Here is a 20227-nt window from a genome sequence, read left to right on the forward strand (position 1 = left end):
CCCGCGGTGATGGGTCCCAATAAAGAGCAGATGGTGACACCGACGGGTGCTGTGTGTGTCGGGGGGGGGGGGGGACGGACGGGTGACCCCCTCCCCACCTGCAGTGGGGTGGCCCCACGGCGCCAGCGGGAAGAGGAGGCGGGGGGGGGCTGGCCCCCCCCCAATGTCTTGGGACACCCCCTCGGGCTGTGCCCCCCTGCTTGACCCCTGCTCCTGCCCTGCCATGTGTGTCCCCCCCCCCATCCCCTGCGCCCCCCACATCCATCCCTTGTGCCCCCCCATCCCCTGTGCCCCCCATTCCCTGCACCCCCCATGCCCTGTGCCCCCCATTCCCTGCACCCCCCATCCCTTGCGCCCCCCCCATCCCCTGCACCCCCCATCCCTTGTGCCCCCTCATCCCTTGTGCCCCCCATCCCTCCCTTGTGCCCCCCATCCCTTGTGCCCCCCCATCCCCTGCGCCCCCCCCATCCCTTGTGCCCCCCATCCCTCCCCTGTGCCCCCCCATCCCTTGTGCCCCCCATCCCCTGCGCCCCCCATCCCCTGTGCCCCCCATCCCTCCCTTGTGCCCCCCCATCCCTTGTGACCCCCCATCCCCCACGCCTCCCATGCCCTGTGCCCCCCATCCCCTGTGACCCCCCATCCCCTGCACCCCCCCATGCCCTGCGCCCCCCCCATCCCTTGTGCCCCCCCATCCCCTGCACCCCCCATCCCTTGTGCCCCCCCATCCCCTGCGCCCCCCCATCCCCTGCACCCCCCATCCCTCCCTTGTGCCCCCCCATCCCCTGTGCCCCCCATCCCTTGTGCCCCCCATCCCCTGTGACCCCCCATCCCCTGCACCCCCCCATGCCCTGCGCCCCCCATCCCCTGTGCCCCCCCATCCCTCCCTTGTGCCCCCCCATCCCCTGTGCCCCCCATCCCTCCCTTGTGCCCCCCCATCCCTTGTGCCCCCCATCCCTCCCCTGTGCCCCCCCATCCCTTGTGCCCCCCATCCCCTGCGCCCCCCATCCCTTGTGCCCCCCATCCCTCCCTTGTGCCCCCCCATCCCCTGTGCCCCCATCCCTCCCTTGTGCCCCCCCATCCCCTGTGCCCCCCATCCCCTGCGCCCCCCATCCCTTGTGCCCCCCATCCCTCCCTTGTGCCCCCCCATCCCCTGCGCCCCCCCATCCCTCCCTTGTGCCCCCCCATCCCCTGTGCCCCCCATCCCTCCCTTGTGCCCCCCATCCCCTGTGCCCCCCATCCCTTGTGCCCCCCATCCCTTGTGCCCCCCCATCCCCTGCGCCCCCCATTCCTTGTGCCCCCCATCCCTCCCTTGTGCCCCCCCATCCCTTGTGCGCCCCCCCATCCCCTGCACCCCCCCATGCCCTGTGCCCCCCATTCCCTGCACCCCCCATTCCCTGCGCCCCCATCCCCTGCACCCCCCACTCCTCCCCTGCACCCCCCCATGCCCTGTACCCCCCATTCCCTGCGCCCCCATCCCTTGTGCCCCCCATCCCCTGAGCCCCCCATCCCTCCCTTGTGCCCCCCTATCCCCTGTGCCCCCCATCCCTTGTGCCCCCCATCCCCTGCGCCCCCCATCCCCTGCGCCCCCCATCCCTCCCTTGTGCCCCCCCATCCCTTGTGCCCCCCCCATCCCCTGCAGCCCCCCCCTCCTCATCCATCCCCCGCACCCCCCCCGCCCTTGCTGCCCCCTCCCCTCCCCCCAGTTCCCCCCCCCCCCCCCCCCCCCAGCGTCCGTTCCCCCGGGCGGCGGCGGAGCCGGGCTGGCGGCACCGGGGCCTTTGCACAACAAAGGGCGGCGGCACCGGGGCGGGGGGGGGGGGGGGGGGGGTGTGTAAGGCGGGGGGGGGGGGGGAGGGGGGCTATGGTGGGGGAGGGAGTGGGGGGGGGGGATAATGGGGATGGGGTTCTACGGGGCTGGGGGATGCAGGACTGGGGGCACTGGGAGTGATGGGGAGCCTGTGGGGTGGGGGCTGTGAGGCTGGGTGCTGGGGGAACTGGGGGCACTGGGAGGGCACTGGGGGAACTGGGGACATTGGGTGCACTGGGAGGGCACTGGGGGAACTGGGAGACACTGGGGGCACTGGGGGAGCTGGGGACATTGGGTGCACTGGGAGGGCACTGGGGGCATTGGGAGCACTGGTGGCACTGGGGGCACTGGGGGTGATGGGGGGCTTACAGGGTGGGGGATGTGAGGCTGGGCACTGGGGGAACTGGGAGCACTGGGGGAACTGGGGGCACTGGGGGAACTGGGAGACACTGGGGGAACTGGGGGAGCTGGGGGCATTGGGTGCATTGGGAGGGCACTGGGGGCATTGGGAGCACTGGTGGCACTGGTGGCATTGGGGGCACTGGGGGTGATGGGGGGCTTATGGGGTGGGGGATGTGAGGCTTGGTGCTGGGGGAACTGGGAGCACTGGGGGAACTGGGAGACACTGGAGGCACTGGGGGAGCTGGGGGCATTGGGTGCACTGGTGGCACTGGAGGTGCTGGGGGTGATGGGGGGCTTACGGGGTGGGGGCTGTGAGGCTGGGCACTGGGGAAACTGGGAGACACTGGAAGCACTGGGGGCACTGGAGGCACTGGGGGCATTGGGGGCACTGGGAGCCCTGGGAGTACTGGGGGCACTGGGGGAACTGGGAGCACTGGGGGCACTGGGGGTGATGGGGGGCTTACAGGGTGGGGACTGTGAGATGGGGCACTGGGGGAACTGGGGGTGCTGGGAGCACTGGGAGGACTGGGGGTGATGGGAGCACTGAGGGAACTGGGGGCACTGGGGGAATTGGGAGACGCTGGGGGCACTGGGAGGTGCTGGGGGCACTGGGAGCACTGGGGGCACTGGGGGTGATGGGAGGCTTACGGGGTGGGGGCTGTGAGGCTGGACACTGGGGGAACTGGGAGACACTGGGGGCACTGGGGGTGCTGGGAGCACTGAGGGAACTGGGGGAACTGGGAGCACTGGGGGAAATGGGGGCACTGGGGGAACTGGGAGACACGGGGGGAAGTGGGAGACACTGGGGGCACTGGGGGTGGTGGGAGGACTGGGAGGGAACTGGAGACACTGGGGGCACTAAGAGGGCACTGGGACACTTGGAGCACTGGGGAGGGGGGCACTGGGAGAGCACTGAAAGCACTGGGAGCACTGGGGGAGCACTGGGGGCACTGGGAGAGCACTGAAAGCACTGGGAGCACTGGGGCCACTGGAGGCACTGGGAGCCCTGGGAACACTGGGGGCACCACATACACTGGGCGGGGGGGGCACTGGGGACACTGGAGGGGGGCACTGGGAGCCCTGGGAGCACTGGGAGCACTGTATACAGTGGGGGGGCACTGGAGGCACTGGGGCGGGGGGGGCATGAGGGCACTGGGAACACTGCGTACACTGGGCGGGGGGGCACCGGGGACACTGGAGGGGGGCACTGAGTGTACTGGGAACACTGGGAGCACTGCATGCACTAGGGGGTGCACTGGTGGGCACTGGGAGGGTACTGGAGGCTCTGCCCCCCCCCCCGCTGCCCACCCCTCGCCCCGGGGGGTCTCGGTCCCCGATAAAGCCCCGGCGCCGCCGTGTCGCTGCCCCGCGGGGACCCGACGGGGCGGACGGGGCCGAAGGGAGCCGAACCGACCCGAAGGGAGCCGAACCGACCCGAACGGAGCCGAACCGGATAGGAGCCGAACCGGGCCGGGCAGGGGGGGCGGCAGGCGGGGGGGGGGGGGATGGCGGCCCCGGGGCGGGGGGGGGCGACAGCGGTACCGGCGACACCCCAAGCCCCCCTACTCCTACCTGGCGCTCATCGCCCTCGTCATCCGCGCCGCCCCCGGCCGCCGCCTCAAGCTCGCCCAGGTACCGACACCCCCCCCCCCCCGGGACCACCCCCGGGACCCCCCCCCACCCCCGGACCCCCCCACCCAGCTACGGGACCCCGGGACCCCCCGACCCAAGACGCCCCCCAGGACCCCCCGCCTCGATAATTCCCACCCCGGGACCCCCCCCGGTATCACCGGGACCCCCCGGGACCCCCCACCCACCCCCGGACCCCCCCACCCAGCTACGGGACCCCGGGACCCCCCGACCCAAGACGCCCCCCAGGACCCCCCGTCTCAGTATCCCCCCCCCCGGACCACCGGGACCCCCCCCCCCGGGACCCCGGACCCACCGGCCGCCCCCTCGGGGCTGTGCCGTGCACGGGAGTGGGACTGGGAGGCACTGGGATTGCTGGGGTGGGGGACTGGGAGGCACTGGGAGTGCTGGGGTGGGGGACTGGGCTGTACCGGGAGCACTGGGGTGCCTTGCTGGGCCATACTGGGCTGTACTGGAAGCACTGGGGTGTGGGACTGGAAGGCACTGGGAGTACTGGGGTGCGGCACTGGGAGCACTGGAGTTGGGGACTGGGAGCACTGGGGTGTGGGACTGGGAGACTCTGGGAGCACTGGAGTTGGGGACTGGGAGCACTGGGGTGTGGAACTGGGAGACTCTGGGAGCACTGGTGTGGGGGACTGGGAGCACTGGGGTGTGGGACTGAGAGACTCTGGGAGCACTGGTGTGGGGGACTGGGAGGCACTGGGAGCACTGGGAAGCCAGAGTGCCATGCCAGTGGACTGGGCTGTACTGGGAGCACTGGGGTGTGGGACTGGGGGCACTGGGGTGTGGGACTGGAGGCACTGGGAGCACTGGGGTGTGGGGACTTGGGAGCACTGGGAAGCTGTACCAAGGGACTGGGCTGTACTGGGAGCACTGGTGTGTGGGACTGGGCTGTACTGGGAGCTCTGGGGTTGGGGACTGGGAGGCACTGGTAGCACTGGGAAGCCAAGGTGCCATGCCAGTGGACTGGGCTGTACTGGGAACACTGGGGTGTAGCACTGGGAGGCACTGGGAGCACTGGGGTGTGGGGACTTGGCAGCACTGGGAGCACTGGGAAGCTGTGCCAAGGGACTGGGCTGTACTGGGAGCACTGATGTGTGGGACTGGGATGTACTGGGAACACTGGAGTGCCATGCCAGGGGACTGGGCTTTACTGGGAGCACTGGGAAGCTGTACCAAGGGACTGAGCTGTACTGGGAGCACTGATGTGTGGGACTGGGCTGTACTGGGAGCACTGGGGTGTGATGCTGGGCCAAACTGGGCTGTACTGGGAGCACTGGGGTGTGGCACTGGGAGCACTGGGGTGTGGGGACTTGGCAGCGCTGGGAGCACTGGGAAGCTGTGCCAAGGGACTGGGCTGTACTGGGAGCACTGGGGTGCGACGCTGGGCCAAACTGGGCAGTACTGGGAGCACTGGGGTGCCATGCCAGTGGACTGGGCTGTACTGGGAGCACTGGGGTGCCATGCCAGTGGACTGGGCTGTACTGGGAGCACTGGGAAGCTGTACCAAGGGACTGAGCTGTACTGGGAGCACTGATGTGTGGGACTGGGCTGTACTGGGAGCACTGGGGTGTGATGCTGGGCCAAACTGGGCTGTACTGGGAGCACTGAGGTGTGGCACTGGGAGCACTGGGGTGTGGGGACTTGGCAGCGCTGGGAGCACTGGGAAGCTGTGCCAAGGGACTGGGCTGTACTGGGAGCACTGGGGTGCGACGCTGGGCCAAACTGGGCAGTACTGGGAGCACTGGGGTGCCATGCCAGTGCACTGGGCTGTACTGGGAGCACTGGGGTGTGGCACTGGGCTGTACTGGGAGCTCTGGGGTGCAGGCCTGGGCACTGGGCTGTACTGGGAGCACTGGTGTGTGGGACTGGGAGTCACCGGGCAGCACTGGGACCCCGGGGGGGGTGTCAGGGGGGTTGTTGGGGGGTGTCGAGGGGGGGTCAGAGGATGCCGGGGGGGGGGGGGGGCGGGGGGGGGCAGGGGGTGTTGGGTGGTGTCGGGGGGGGGGGTGGGTGTCGGGGGGGGTGTCATGGGGGGGGGGGAATTTAGGGGGGTGTGATGGGGGGGGGAATTTAGGGGGGTGTGATGGGGGTGCCCCCCCCCTCCATCTGACGTGTCCCCCCCCAGATCATCCAGGAGCTGAGCAGCCTCTTCCCTTCTTCGGGGGGGGTACCAGGGCTGGAAGGACTCCATCCGCCACAACCTCTCCTCCAACCCCTGCTTCGCCAAGGTGGGGGGGCCGGGGGGGGGCACTGATGGTGGGGGGGGTCCCTGGGGGGGGTGGGAAAGTGGGGGGGTGGGGGGCTAGTGGGGGTCCCTCAGGGTGGGGTCACCTGGGACAAGGGGCTCTTGGATGGGGCAGGGGCTGGGGGGGGCTGCTGGGGGGGGGCACTTGGGGGGTGTCCATGGGGGGGGGGCTAGTGGGGGGGTTGCAGGGTCCCTCAGGGTGGGGGTCACTTGGGACAGGGGTCCCAGGGGTGGGGGGGCTTTTGGATGGGGCAGGGGCTGGGGGGGCTGCTGGGGGGGGGCACTGGGGTGGGGGTCCCTGAGGGGGTGGGGAAGTGGGGGGGGGCCTGAGAGGGGGGGGCCCTCAGGGTGGGGGTCACTTGGGATAGGGGTCCCGGGGGTGGGGGGGCTTTTGGATGGGGCAGGGGCTGGGGGGGGGCTGCTGGGGGGGGGGCACTGGGGTGGGGGGTCCCTGGGGGGGTGGGAAAGTGGGGGGGGCCCCAGTCCAGGGTGGGGGTCCCACTTTGGGGGTGCACCCATGGGTGGCGGGGAGCCCACTCCGGGGGGGGGGTGTGTCCAGATCCCACTCCTGGGGGGGGGGGTCCAGGTCCCACTCCAGGGCGGGGGGGGGGTCCGGTTGTGTCCCCCCCCTCCTGCTGCTCGGCCCATGGGTTTGGGGGGGGTGTCCCACTCTGGGCGTCCCATTCCCAGGGGTTTTAACTGGAACTGGGGGGGGGGGTCCCACTCCAGGGGGGGTCCAGGTCCCACTCCGGGGGGGGGGGTCCGGTTGCCCCCCCCCCCCCCCCCCGCTGCTCAGCCCATGGAGGGGGGGGGTGTCCCACTCTGGGCGTCCCATTCCCAGGGGTTTTAACTGGAATTGGGGGGGGGTCCCATTTCAGGGGGGGGTCCAGTTCCCACTCGGGGGGGTCCAGTTCCCACTCCAGGGGGGGTCCAGGTCCCACTCGGGGGGGGGGGGGGCGGTCCAGTTGCCCCCCCCCCCCCTCCTCTGCTCAGCCCATGGGTTGGGGGGGGGGGGGTCCCACTCTGGGCATCCCATTCCCAGGGTTTTAACTGGAATTGGGGGGGGGTCCCACTCCAGGGGGGGTGTCCGGGGGGTGCAGCTGGGTGTGTGTGTGGGGGGTCCCAACCTTGTCCCCCCACCCCCCCCCCCCGCGGGCAGGTGCTGAAGGACCCGGCCAAGCCAAGGCCAAGGGCAACTACTGACGGTGGACGTGAGCCGCATCCCCCCCGACGCCCTCAAGCTGCAGAACACGGCGGTGGCGCGGGGGGGGGCCACCCCCTTCGCCCGCGACCTGGCCCCCTTCGTCCTCCGGGGGTGTCCTTACCCCCCCCCAAACGGCCCCCCCCCCGAACCCCTCCACCCCCTTCCCCCGTCTCCCCCCCCCCCGCCGCCGCTCCCCCCCCCTCCTTTCTCCATCGAGCGCCTCTTGCAGCCCCAACCCCCCCCCCCCCCCAGCCGCCCCCCCACCGAACCCCCCGCCCTGGCTGGGGGGGGGCGCCCCACCCGTGGGCCCCCCCCCGTGGTGGCACCCCCTCCCTTGTTGCTTCCCCCTCTGCTCTGCCTGTGGCCCCCCCCAACCCCTCTGGCCCCCCAAGGGGATTGGGGACCCCCCCCCCATCCCTGAGCACCTATGGGTGCTGAGGGGGGGTCGGGGGGGGCCCCCGGGATGAGTGCAATAGAGATGGGGGGGGGACACGACACAGGACACTTTAGGGGGGGGGGGGACTGTCCCCCTCCCTGCACCCCAGGATGATGGGGGGGGGGCACCCAGTGTCTCCCCCCCCACTAATAAAGGTGCTGAGATGGAGATGTGGGGTGCTGGGGGGGGGGGCCCTTGAGACCCCCCCAAATACCCTGAGACACACCCCCCCCGCCCCAGACAGAGTCCAGCGGCAGGGGGGGGGGGGCACTTATGGGGACCCCCCGGGGGAAGAGGACGGGGGGGTCCCAGGATCCGGGGGGGGCACCCCAATATCTGGGAGGGGGTTTGGGGGGGGGCTCTCTTTAAACTGGGGGGAGCTGGGGGGGGGGGGGTCCCATTGCCGCGGGGGGGGGGGGGGGTGAATTGGGGGTCTCAAAGGCAGAGCGTCCCGGGGGTGTCCCCAGGGGGTGTCCCCCGGGGGGGGGTCCCCGGGGGGGTCCCCAGTGGATGAAGGTGTTTCCCGACCCCCCCCCCTCCCAGGACACCCAGGGGACAGGGACACCACGGGGGGGGGGGGGACACAGGGACACATTAGGAGGGGGGGGACATGGGGCCAGCTTGGGGGGGGGGACGGGACAGGGACACCCAGAGGGGATGGGGACACCCAAGGGGGACATGGGGACACTGGGGGGGCAGAGGGACACTCAGAGTGACATGGGGACACGCTGGGGGGGGACACACGGGGACATTTGGGGGGGGGGGGCGACAGGGACACAGGGTGACCAGCTCTGTCCCGTGTCCCCATCCCGTGTCCCACCTCCCCAGGTCCTTGTCCCCACGCTTCCATCCCGTGTCCCCTGTCCCATGTCCCCACACCTCATCCCACATCCCCAAGTCCCATCCCATGTCCCCAACCTCATCCCATGTCCCCAACCTCGTCCCACATCCCCAAGACCCCATCCCATGTCCCCAAGACCATCCCATGTCCCCAACCTCATCCCATGTCCCCAAGCCCATCCCATGACCCCACACCTTGTCCCGTGTCCCCAAGCTCCATCCCCTGTCCCCAAGCCCCATCTCATGTCCCCAAGCCCAACCCCTGTCCCCAACCTCGTCCCATGTCCCAAAGACGCATCCCATGTCCCCAAGCTCCATCCCGTGTCCCCACACCTTGTCCCCTGTCCCCAAGCTCCATCCCACGTCCCCCAGGCCCTGTCCCCACGTCCCTGCACCCCATCCCCTGTCCCCCAGACCCATCTCATGTCCCCAAGACCCCATCCCATGTCCCCAAGCCCCATCCCGTGTCCCCAACCTCGTCCCATGTCCCCAAGACCCGTCTCATGTCCCCAAGACCCATCCCACGTCCCCAACCTCATCCAATGTCCCCAAGACCCATCTCATGTCCCCAAGACCCATCCCATGTCCCCAAGCCCCCATCCCGTGTCCCCAACCTCGTCCCATGTCCCCAAGACCCATCCCATGTCCCCAAGCCCATCTCACGTCCCCAACCTCGTCCCATGTCCCCAAGACCCATCTCATGTCCCCAAGACCCATCCCACGTCCCCAACCTCATCCCATGTCCCCAACCTCATCCAATGTCCCCAAAACCCATCTCACGTCCCCAAGCCCATCCCATGTCCCCAAGCCCATCCCATGTCCCCAAGCCCAACCCCTGTCCCCAACCTCATCCCATGTCCCCAAGACCCATCCCATGTCCCCACACCTTGTCCCCTGTCCCCAGGCTCCCTCCCACGTCCCCCAGGCCCTGTCCCCACGTCCCCTGCACCCCATCCCCTGTCCCCCAGACCCATCCATGCCCCCACCCCCTCTCCCCGTCCCCCAGGGGACACCCGGGGACACCGCGGGCCCTTGGGGACAGGGGCGGGGTCTGCCCCTGGCCCCGCCCCCCCTCGGCCCCGCCCCCCCTCGCACCGCCATCTTGGGAGTGGCCGCTCCCTTCCCTTCATGGTGCCGCGGCCACGCCCCCTCACTTCCGGTCTTCACCCTCCCACCCACTTCCGGCGTCGCCGGAAGCGTGGCCGGTTGCCATGGCGAGCGGCGGCGGCGACTCCGCCCCGGGCAGCGGCTACGGGCGGGCAGAGCCGCGGGGCCGGGACCGGCAGGTACCGGGGGGGGACGGGCACGGGCGGGGGGACACGGGGGTCACCTCGGGTGGGGACCCTGGGGACAGTCCCGGCCTGGGGGACACGGGGGTCCCTTCGGGGGGTGGGACCCTGGGGACAGTCCCGGCCTCGGGGACACGGGGGTCCTCTCGGGGGGACACCCTGGGGACAGTCCCGGCCTGGGGGACATGGGTGTCCTCTCAGGGGGACACCCTTGGGACAGCCCCGGCGGACCTTGGGGACAGCTCAGTCTTGGGGACACAGGGGTCCCCTGGGGGTTGACCCTGGGGGACAGTCCCCAGCGTTGGGGACATGGGGGTCCCCTTGCCGGGGGAAGCCAGGGGACAGCCATGGACATGAGGACATGGGGGCCCCCTCAGAGGGGGGACACCCTGGGGACAGTCCCGACGGACCTTGGGGACAGCCTCGGTCTTGGGGACACGGGGGTCCCCTCAGAGGGGGGAGCCTGGGGGACAGCCCCCAGCCTTGGGGACACAAGGGTCCCCTTGGCAGGGACAACCCTGGGGACAGCCATGTCCTTGGGGACATGGGGTGCCCTCATAGGGACACCCTGGGGACAGCCCCGCCTTTGGGGACACAGAGGGGGGGGGAGCCGGGGACAGCCCTGGGCTTGGGGACACGGGGGTCCGCTCGTGGGGACAGGGGGTCCACTGGTAGGGACACCCTGGGGACACCTCTGGCCTTGAGGGTACAGGGGTCATCTTGAGGGGGGACACCCTGGGGACAGTCCCAGCGGACCTTGGGGACAGCCTCGGTCTTGGGGACACGGGGGTCCCCTCAGAGGGGGGAGCCTGGGGGATAGCCCCCAGCCTTGGGGACACAGGAGTCCCCTTTGAGGGGACACCCTGGGGACAGTCCCTGGCCTTGGGGACATGGGGTTCCCTTCAGGGGGACACCCTGGGGACACCTCTGGCCTTGGGGACACAGGGAGGGGACACCTTGGGGACAGTCCCTGGCCTTGGGGACACGGGGGTCCCCTTGGAGGGGACACCCTGGGGACACCTCTGGCCTTGGGGACACCGGGAGGGGACACCTTGGGGACAGACCCTGGCCTTGGGGACACGGGGGTCCCCTTGGAGGGGACACCCTGGGGACACCTCTGGCCTTGGGGATACAGGGGTCATCTTGAGGGGGGACACCCTGGGGACAGTCCCAGCGGACCTTGGGGACAGCCTCGGTCTTGGGGACACGGGGGTCCCCTCAGAGGGGGGAGCCTGGGGGACAGCCCCCAGCCTTGGGGACACAGGAGTCCCCTTTGAGGGGACACCCTGGGGACAGTCCCTGGCCTTGGGGACATGGGGTTCCCTTCGAGGGGACACCCTGGGGACACCTCTGGCCTTGGGGACACAGGGAGGGGACACCTTGGGGACAGACCCTGACCTTGGGGACACGGGGGTCCCCTTGGAGGGGACACCCTGGGGACACCTCTGGCCTTGGGGACACCGGGAGGGGACACCTTGGGGACAGACCCTGGCCTTGGGGACACGGGGGTCCCCTTGGAGGGGACACCCTGGGGACACCTCTGGCCTTGGGGGTCCAGGGGTCATCTTGGGGGGGGGGGGACACCCTGGGGACAGGGGGTCCGCTCGTAGGGACACCTCTGGCCTTGGGGACAGAGGGAGGGGACACCTTGGGGACAGTCACCCCCCCCCCCCGTTGTCCCTGTGGGCCCCAGCCCAGCCCTGACGTAACCCCTAATAAATAAATGACGAGTTTGGGGTTTATTTTCGGCCGACGGAAAGAAATTTGAAAGGGAAATGGGGGGGCCCGATCCGTTAACGCCGACTAACGAGGGAGCAGCCCGGCCTCCCCGCTAACGAGCCCCCGCTAACGAGCCCCCGCTAACGAGCCCCCCCCGGCAGCCAGAATTTGGGCCGATTTCGACCAATTTTGGGGGTAAATACCAGCACCGAGAGTGACGCTTTTTCACCGCCACGGCTCCGGTGTTCCTCCCCCGGTGAGGATTTACCTCCGACATTCCCGGTGCCGACCCGGGATTCCTGGGGGATTTCCGTGGGGATTAAAGCTGGAGGAATGTTTAATTTTGATTATTATTGAATTTATTTATTTATTTATTTATTTATTTATTTATTTTCCCCTTTTCCCCGCTTTTCCTTGCCGGACTTTGCCCCGGTGGAGGTGACGGCGACTTCTCCGGAGGAACCCGGTTTGGTGACCCATCGCCGGGGCCATGCCGGCTCTGCCGGAATCCGCCCTTTCCCGCCTGTCCCCTCCCTGCCCCGCGGGCGACGCCGGCGCGGGGGTGGCACCGGTACCGCCGCCGCTCCCGGTTTCAATCGGAATTCCGAGAATCCCCTCAGAAAATCCCGAGGCAAAGGAGCTCCCCCCTCCCCGAGGAAGTTGGGGTGTGTGTGTGGAATTCTCTGTGGATTAATCCCAGATTAAGGAAAAAATCGGCAAAACTGGCAATTTGGGCAAATATATGGCTTTTCCCAGAAAAAAACAGGCTGTTCCGAGGCTCTCCCTGTTATTTCATGGTTTATTTCCCCTTTTTTTTCCCCGTAGGATTCCGGTCACGGCACGAAGCTCATCGGGAAAAGCCCGGATACGGGGATATCCAAGAGGCTGCCCCCCCGCTCCCCAACAATTTTGGCATTTTTCCGAGCCGGGATATCGGCTCCTCGGCGAGACCGGAGCGACAGCGGCTGCTGAATGACCGGCAAAGGCTTCCGCAAACCGGGAAGGCAAAAGCTCGTCGGGATAATTAAGTGGCAAACCAGTTTCTTTTCGGGATCGGACTGAGGCTTGGGATTCTCCAGCTCCGCTCCTCGGTGCCTTCGGATCCGGCGTCGCCGACCGGCTCCATCCCAAACCACCCACGTGCCGGGAAGGGATCACACCCCCCCCTCCCTCCCCCCCCCTGGAATCCCGAGGCTTAATAGGACCCTCCGACCTCACCCCACTGGGATTTTGGCTGCTAAAAAGCGGGAAAAGGAGCACCTGGAAAGGGGAAATGGTTCCGAAACACCCATCCCTGTCTTGGGAGCCTGCGGTGAAGCTCCGGGAAAGCACCGGGATCCAAGGATAAACCCTCGGAGCGGGGAGAGGGGGGACGGGGGGACGGGGACGGTGGCGGGTGATGCTGGTTGGGGAGCCGAGGGTTCCGTATTCCGTATTCCCGAGGGATCCCTTTGCCTTTTTTTTTGGGTTTTTTTTTTGTTGTTTTCTTATTTTTATCCCCTCGCCATGGCCGAGCACCTGGAGCTGTTGGCGGAGATGCCGGCGGTAGCGCGGTTGAACACCCCGGAACGGTTGAAACACGCTCAAAAACGCCGAGCTCAACAGCTAAAAAAATGGGCACAGGCGGAAAAGGAGACGCCGTGGGTGAAACTGGGAGGAGGGGAGAGGAAGAGGAGGAGGAGGAAGAGCAACAGCCAAGGGAAAAGGGTGACTTTCCCCGCCAGCGTCCGACTGTTGGAGGCGGCCGCCCGGCACGACGCCGAGGAAGGTGGGTGCCGACCCACGGAGCTGGTTTTTTGGGAAGGGAGGAGGGGGGGGGGGGGGTTGAAAGCCACCTCAAAACCCCCCCGTTTCGGGCTTAAAAATAGGTCCTAAATCCCAATTTTCCCTCCAAATATCCCTAAAAATGAGGCCTAAATCCGGCTCCGGCACACGGCATCCTGGAGGCACTAAGCGTTGGGAGAGTCCCAAGTGCCGGCACCGGGTTCGATGTCACCGGGATGCTCCCTGGCGGCACCAAAATGGGTCAAAATCCCCCTTTTTTTTTTTCTTTTCCCCCCAGTTCGGCAATTCCTGGAGAGCGGAATCAGCCCCGACCTCTGCAACGAGGACGGGCTCACCGCCCTGCACCAGGTCGGTCGCTACGGCAACGGGACGGTGACGGGGTGTCACCGCTTGGGGACACGGGGGGATCCCGGTGAAGGTGTCACCGGGGTGTCACCGGTTGGGGACATGTGGGGATCCTGGTGAAGCCCCCACCGGTTGGAGACACACGGGGATCCTGGTGAAGGTGTCACCAGGTTGTCACCAGTTGGGGACACACAGGGATCCCGGTGAAGGTGTCACCGGGGTGTCACCGGTTGGGGACACGGGGGGATCCCGGTGACGGTGAAGCCCCCACCAGGGAGTCACCAGTTGGGGATGCATGGGGATCCCGGTGAAGCCTTCACCGGTTGTGGACACGTGGGGATCCCGGTGAAGGTGTCACCGGGGTGTCACCAGTTGGGGACACAGGGGGATCCCGGTGAAGGTGTCACCGGGGTGTCACCGGTTGGGGACATGGGGGGATCTTGGTGAAGCCCCCACCAGGGAGTCACCAGTTGGGGACACGTGAGGATCTCGGTGAAGCCCCCACCGGTTGGAGACACACGGGGATCCTGGTGAAGGTGTCACCAGGTTGTCACTGGTTGGGGACACGGGGGGATCCCGGTGAAGGTGTCACCGGGGTGTCACCGGTTGGGGACACGGGGAGATCCCGGTGAAGGTGTCACTGGGGTGTCACCGGTTGGGGACACACAGGGATCCCAGTGACGGTGAAGCCCCCACCAGGGAGTCACCAGTTGGGGACACGTGAGGATCTCGGTGAAGCCCCCACTGGTTGGAGACACGCGGGGATCCCGGTGAATGTGTCACCGGGGTGTCACCTTCTGGGGACACGTGGGGATCCCGGTGAAGGTGTCACCAGGGTGTCACCTTCTGGGGACATGGGGGGATCCCGGTGAAGCCCCCACCGGCTGGGGACACACGGGGATCCTGGTGAAGGTGTCACCAGGGTGTCACCGGTTGGGGACATGGGGGGATCTTGGTGAAGCCCCCACCAGGGAGTCACCAGTTGGGGACACACAGGGATCCCAGTGACAGTGAAGCCCCCACTGAGGTGGCACCAGTTGGGGACACGTTGGGATCCTCGTGAAGCCCCCACCAGGGTGTCACCGGTTGGGGACACATTGGGATGTGATGATCCCATTGTGATTGGGATTGGATCCCATCCATCATTGGATGCATGATCCCATGGGGGTGTCACCAGTTGGGGACACATTGGGATCCCGGTGAAGCCCCCACCGGGGTGGCACCGGCTCCATCTCCGGGAGATTTTGGGTTGTTTTGGGGTTCCCCGTTCCCAGCACACACCGTAACCCCCGGTGTCACCGTCCCTCTTGCCAGTGCTGCATCGATGACTTCGGTGACGTGGTGACGGTGTTGTTGGACGGCGGGGCCGACGTCAACGCCCGGGACAGCGAGCTCTGGACCCCCCTTCACGCCGCCGCCACCTGCGGTCACCTCCTCCTGGTCCAGCTCCTCATCCAACGGTACCACCACCTTCCCTTTCCCCGGGGAGTGTCACCAGGCGGGGGGGACGGTCACCGCGCTGGCCCTGATGGCCCCGTTTGTCCCCAAAACAGCGGCGCCGACCTCCTGGCCGTCAACTCGGACGGGAACATGCCCTACGACCTGTGCGAGGACGAGGTGACGCTCGATTGCATCGAGACGGCCATGGCGGAGCAGGGTGAGCTTCACCGATGCCGGAAGGTGGCCAGGGGTGGTGGCAGGGAGGGGAACCCGGTGTCACCTCTGTCACCCGTCTGTCACCTTCAGGTATCACCCAGGAGAAGATCGAGGAGGCTCGCGCCGCCACCGAGCGGGCGATGGTGCGGGAGATCCGTCAGCTCATCCAGGCCGGAGCCGACCTGGACACCCCGCGGGGAAACGGAGCCACCTTGGTAGGGGACAAGCGACACCTGGAAGGAAGGTGACAACCCTGGTTGAGTTGTCCCCCAACCCTGTCCCTTTCCGTCCCCGGCAGCTTCACATCGCGGCGGCCAACGGTTACGCCGAGGCGGCCGAGCTGTTGCTGGAGCACCGGGCCAGCACCCACGTCGGGGACGAGGATGGGTGGCAGCCCCTCCACGCCGCCGCCTGTTGGGGACAGGTAGGTATCTGGAGGGGTGACAGGTAGCCCCGGCCACGTCCTGATGGCCCTCACCCTCCGGTGTCCCTCTGTGTCCCCACCTCCAGGTGCCGCTGGTGGAGCTGCTGGTGGCTCACGGCGCCGACCTCGACGGGAGATCGGTGCTGGATGAGACCCCCCTGGGTGAGTCTGTGGGGAGTGAGGTAGCCCATGGGGTGCTGAGGTTGCCCCATGGGGTGCTGGGGTTGCCCCATGGGGTTCTGAGGTTGTCCCATTGGGTGCTGAGGTTATCCATGGGGTTCTGAGGTTGCCCAACTGGGTGCTGGGGTTGCCCCGTTGGGTGCTGAGGTTGCCCAGCTGGGTGATAAGCTTGCCCCATGGGGTTCTGATGTTGCCCCATGGGGTGCTGAGGTGGCCCGTGGGGTGCTGGGGCTGCCCCATGAGGTTCTGAGGTTGCCAAATGGCGTTCTAAGGTTGGCCCATGAGGTTCTGAGGTTGGCCCATTGAGCGTTGAGGTTGCCCAACTGGGTGCTGATGTTGCCCCATGGGGTTCTGAGGTTGCCCCTCCAAGGACTGAAGGTGCCCTATAGAGTGTTGGGGTTGCTCCTCCAACCACTGACCTTGCCCCATGGGGCGCTGAGGTTGCCCCATGGGTTTCTCAGGTTGGCCAACTGGGTGTTGATGTCATCCAAGGGGTTCTGAGGTTGTCCATGGGGTTCTGAGGTTGTCCTTCCAAGGACTGAAGGTGCCCCATGGAGTTCTGATGTTCTCCATGAGGTGTTGAGGTGGCCCCTCCAACCACTGACCTTGCCCTACGGGGTTCTGAGGTTGCCCTGAGGGGTTCTGAGGTTGCCCCATGGAGTGTTGAGGTTGCCCCATGGAGTGTTGAGGTTGCCCAAGTGGGTTCTGAGGTTGTCCCTCCAAGGACTGAAGGTGCCCCATGGGTTTCTGATGTTCTCCATGAGGTGTTGAGGTGGCCCCTCCAACCACTGACCTTGCCCCACGGGGTTCTGAGGTTGCCCCATGGAGTGTTGAGGTTGCCCCATGGGGTTCTGAGGTTGCCCAAGTGGGTTCTGAGGTTGTCCCTCCAAGGACTGAAGGTGCCCCGTGGGGTTTTGAGGTTCTCCATGAGGTGTTGAGGTTGCTCCTCCAACCACTGACCTTGCCCCTTGCTGGGGGGGTGTGTGTGTGTGTGTCTACTGAGCTTACCCCCGTGGCTGCCACCGCCTGGTGGTGTCCCCATGTCCCCCCCCACCCCGCCTTTCCCAGACGTCTGCGGTGACGATGACGTGCGGGCCAAGCTGCTGGACCTCAAACACAAACACGCCGCCCTCCAGAAGTCCCAAGAGAAGCACCATTCCCTCCTCCAGCGTCGCACCTCCAGCGCCGGCAGCCGCGGGTGAGTGTCACCACCTCCTCGGTGACCACCCCAAGGTGTCACCCCCCCCCCCAAAAAAAAAGACACCCCACCACCACCACCACCCCCCCCCACTTTGTCCCCAAACAGGAAGGTGGGACGTCGCGCCAGCCTCTCGGAACGCACCAACCTCTACCGCAAGGAGCTCCAGCGGGAAGCCATCGTCTGGCAGCGCGGGGACAACCAGGAGGAGGACACCGTGAGTCACCCCCCCCCACCACCACCTTGGGGACACCTTTGTCACCCCCCTCCCCCCCTCCCTTCCCCAAAATCCCCCCCCCCTCCTCATTCCCCACCACCACGGTGTCACCAAACCGGTGCCACCACCACCGCCACCACCACCACCTTCTGTGTCCCCATCTTATCTTCCCCTCCCTCCCAAAACAGGACACCGGGGGGGTGACACCCCACCAGCCCCCCCCGCAACGTAACGGCGCCCCCCCCGCCTTCCCTTTTTCCCACGGTGGCCCCCCGGGAGAGACGGGGGGTGACAAACAACCCCCCCACACCTTGGCCGACCTCAAACGTCACCGAGCGGCCACCAAACCCCGTCGCCAGCGGCCCCAGGAGCAGCACCCAACGGCGGCGGGGGGGGGGGGGGGGGACGGACATGGGACGGGACACGCAGGGACCCCCCCCTCACCCGCCGCCGTCACCGTGACGTCACCGGCCACCCTGATGACGTCACCCGCCGACGTCACCCCCGCCGACCCCCCCCTCCTCAAACTCACGGCGCCGGCCGAGGAGACGCCGGCCGAGAAGCGCCGCTGCTGTCAGGTGATGTGACCCCCCCCCCCCCCCCGCCACGACCCCCCCTCTTTTTTTACCTCTTTTCGCCTCTTTTCACCCCAAAAAAAAAGTGACTTTTATTTTTTTTTTTTCCTATTTTTTGGGTTTTTTTTCTTTTTTTTTTTTTTTCTTCAATTTTTCAGCCCAAATCGAAAGACCCCCCCTCACTTTGACGCCCCCCCCCCTCCCCTTTGCCCCCCCCCTCACTTTGGCTCCCCCCCCCCTCAATTTGCCCCCCCCCCTCAATTTGCCCCCCCCCCCTCACTTTGGCCCCCCCTCCTCACTTTGGCACACACCCCCCCCAATTTGCCCCCCCCTCACTTTGGCCCCCCCCTCCTCACTTTGGCACCCCCCCCTCACTTTGCCCCCCCCCTCACTTTGCCCCCCCCCCTCACTTTGCCCCCCCCGACTTTGGCCCCCCCCTCCTCACTTTGGCACCCCCCCCCCAATTTGCCCCCCCCCTCAATTTGCCCCCCTCCTCACTTTGCCCCCCCCCACTTCCCCCCCCCCTCACTTTGCCCCCCTCCCCACTTCCCCCCCCCTCACTTTGGCACCCCCCCCCCACTTTGCCCCCCCCACTTCCCCCCCTTTCACTTCCCCCCCCCCCCACTTTGTCCCCCCCAATTTTCCCCCCCCCCCACTTTGCCCCCCCCCACTTTGCCCCCCCCCCAACTTAATGTCACTTGTCCCCCCCGCCCCCCCCCCCGCGGTGTCACCGCGCAGGGACGTGGTAAAAATAGCCCCCCCCCCCCCCCCCCAAGCCCCCCCCCTTCCCTCTGCCCCATAGCAGGGTGTGGGGCTGGCTCCCCCCTGCCCTGCCCCATAGATCGAGCTCCACCCTGTGTCGTGTGTGTCCGTCCCCCCCTCCCGGTCTTTCCTGCCCCATAGCGCTGCGCCCCACGGCGTTGGGGGGGGGGTGGGGGGGTGCGGGGGGGGGGCAGCTGCCTGCAGCGGGGTTGTATTTCGGGCAGCTGCTCGCAAAGGTCAGGCCGCCGCCGTGACACCCCCCACCCCTTTCTGCCCCATAGCCTGCCCCATAGCCTGCCCCATAGACGCAGGTGAGCCGCCGGGGGGGGGAGCGGGGGGGGGAATGAGGGGGGGGGGGGGGCTCAGCCCCACGGCGCTGTGGGGTTGGGGGGTGGTGGTGGGGGAGGCGACTCGGTGGCCCCCACGGCAAGCGCCGCCCCACACTGTGTGGGGCTGATAAGGGCTCGCGTCGCCCCACACCCAGGGGAGTGGGGCGGGGGGGGCACCCCGGGGAGCCCCACTGCGCGGTGGGGGGGGGAGAGCGGGGACCCACGGCAGCCCCCTGGGGGGAACGTGTGGGGCTGGGACCCACGTCAACCCCAGATGGAATGTGTGGGGCTGGGACCCACGGCAACTCCTGGGGGCAATGTGTGGGGCTGGGATCCACGGCAGCCCCTGGGGGAAAGTGTGGGGCTGGGACCCACGGCAGCCCCTGGGGGAAAGTGTGGGGCTGGGACCCACGGCAGCCCTCAGGGGAACGTGTGGGGCTGGGACCCACGGCGGCCCCTGGGGGAACGTGTGGGGCTGGGACCCACGGCAGCCCTCAGGGGAACGTGTGGGGCTGGGACCCACAGTGGCCCCAGATGGAACGTGTGGGGCTGGGACCCATGGCAGCCCCTGGGGGGAACATGTGGGGCTGGGACCCACGGCAACTCCTGGGGGCAATGTGTGGGGCTGGGACCTACGGCAACTCCTGGGGGCAATGTGTGGGGCTGGGACCCACGGCAACCCCAGATGGAACGTGTGGGGCTGGGACCCACGGCAGCCCCTGGGGGAAAGTGTGGGGGCTGGGACCCACGGCAGCCCCTGGGGGGGAATGTGTGGGGCTGGGACCCATGGCAGCCCCTGAGGGTTCATTGAACTGGGACCCACGGCAGCCCATGGGGCAGTGTGTGGGGCTGGGACCCACAGCAGCTGGGGGGGAAATTTGTGGGGCTGGGACCCATGGCAGCCCCAGAGGGAATGTGTGGGGCTGGGACCCACGACAGCCCCTTAGGGAACATGTGGGGCACCCCATGGGTCAGGGGGGCTGCAGGGGGGTTGGGGCACTCCATGGGGAGGGGGTTTGCTATGGGGCACCTCGCAGCTGGGGTATCTATGGGGCACCCCATAGCGAGGGGTTCCCCCCCCCCACACGAAGCAGCTACGGCCTCGGGTGGGCGGGGCCAGCGCGGGCGGTTAGGCACGCTGATTGGCTGAGGAGGAGGAGG

At 67.8% G+C, this 20227-nt stretch overlaps 2 protein-coding genes across 2 annotated transcripts; both read left to right on the forward strand.

Annotated features, from left to right (window-relative positions):
* Window positions 1-3352: 3352 nt before the first annotated feature.
* FOXH1 (forkhead box H1) lies at window positions 3353-12623 on the forward strand. Its single transcript, XM_074144742.1, is given in 8 exon segments — window positions 3353-3358; window positions 3746-3841; window positions 5988-6016; window positions 6018-6090; window positions 7267-7292; window positions 7294-7539; window positions 9785-9873; window positions 12421-12623. Coding segments are annotated over 8 exon segments (768 nt in total).
* A 478-nt stretch (window positions 12624-13101) lies between these two features.
* Window positions 13102-17987, forward strand: PPP1R16A (protein phosphatase 1 regulatory subunit 16A). The gene is made up of 10 exons (XM_074144743.1): window positions 13102-13363; window positions 13658-13728; window positions 15040-15185; window positions 15279-15382; window positions 15472-15596; window positions 15680-15805; window positions 15892-15967; window positions 17054-17183; window positions 17292-17400; window positions 17589-17987. Exons 1-10 carry the CDS (start codon window positions 13102-13104, stop codon window positions 17985-17987), a joined length of 1548 nt encoding a protein of 515 aa, XP_074000844.1.
* The last annotated feature ends 2240 nt before the right edge of the window (window positions 17988-20227 follow it).

This window comes from Numenius arquata, chromosome 3 (genome assembly GCF_964106895.1).
Source record: "Numenius arquata chromosome 3, bNumArq3.hap1.1, whole genome shotgun sequence".
Lineage (NCBI taxonomy): Eukaryota > Metazoa > Chordata > Aves > Charadriiformes > Scolopacidae > Numenius > Numenius arquata.

Bases quoted from the DNA above. Each gene is read 5' to 3' on its own strand.
- PPP1R16A (XM_074144743.1), top strand. From the start codon at position 13,102: ATGGCCGAGCACCTGGAGCTGTTGGCGGAGATGCCGGCGGTAGCGCGG. The intron at 13,729-15,039 runs GTCGGTCGCTAC...CCCTCTTGCCAG, and splicing joins GGCTCACCGCCCTGCACCAG to TGCTGCATCGATGACTTCGG. The intron at 15,597-15,679 runs GTAGGGGACAAG...CGTCCCCGGCAG, and splicing joins GGGGAAACGGAGCCACCTTG to CTTCACATCGCGGCGGCCAA.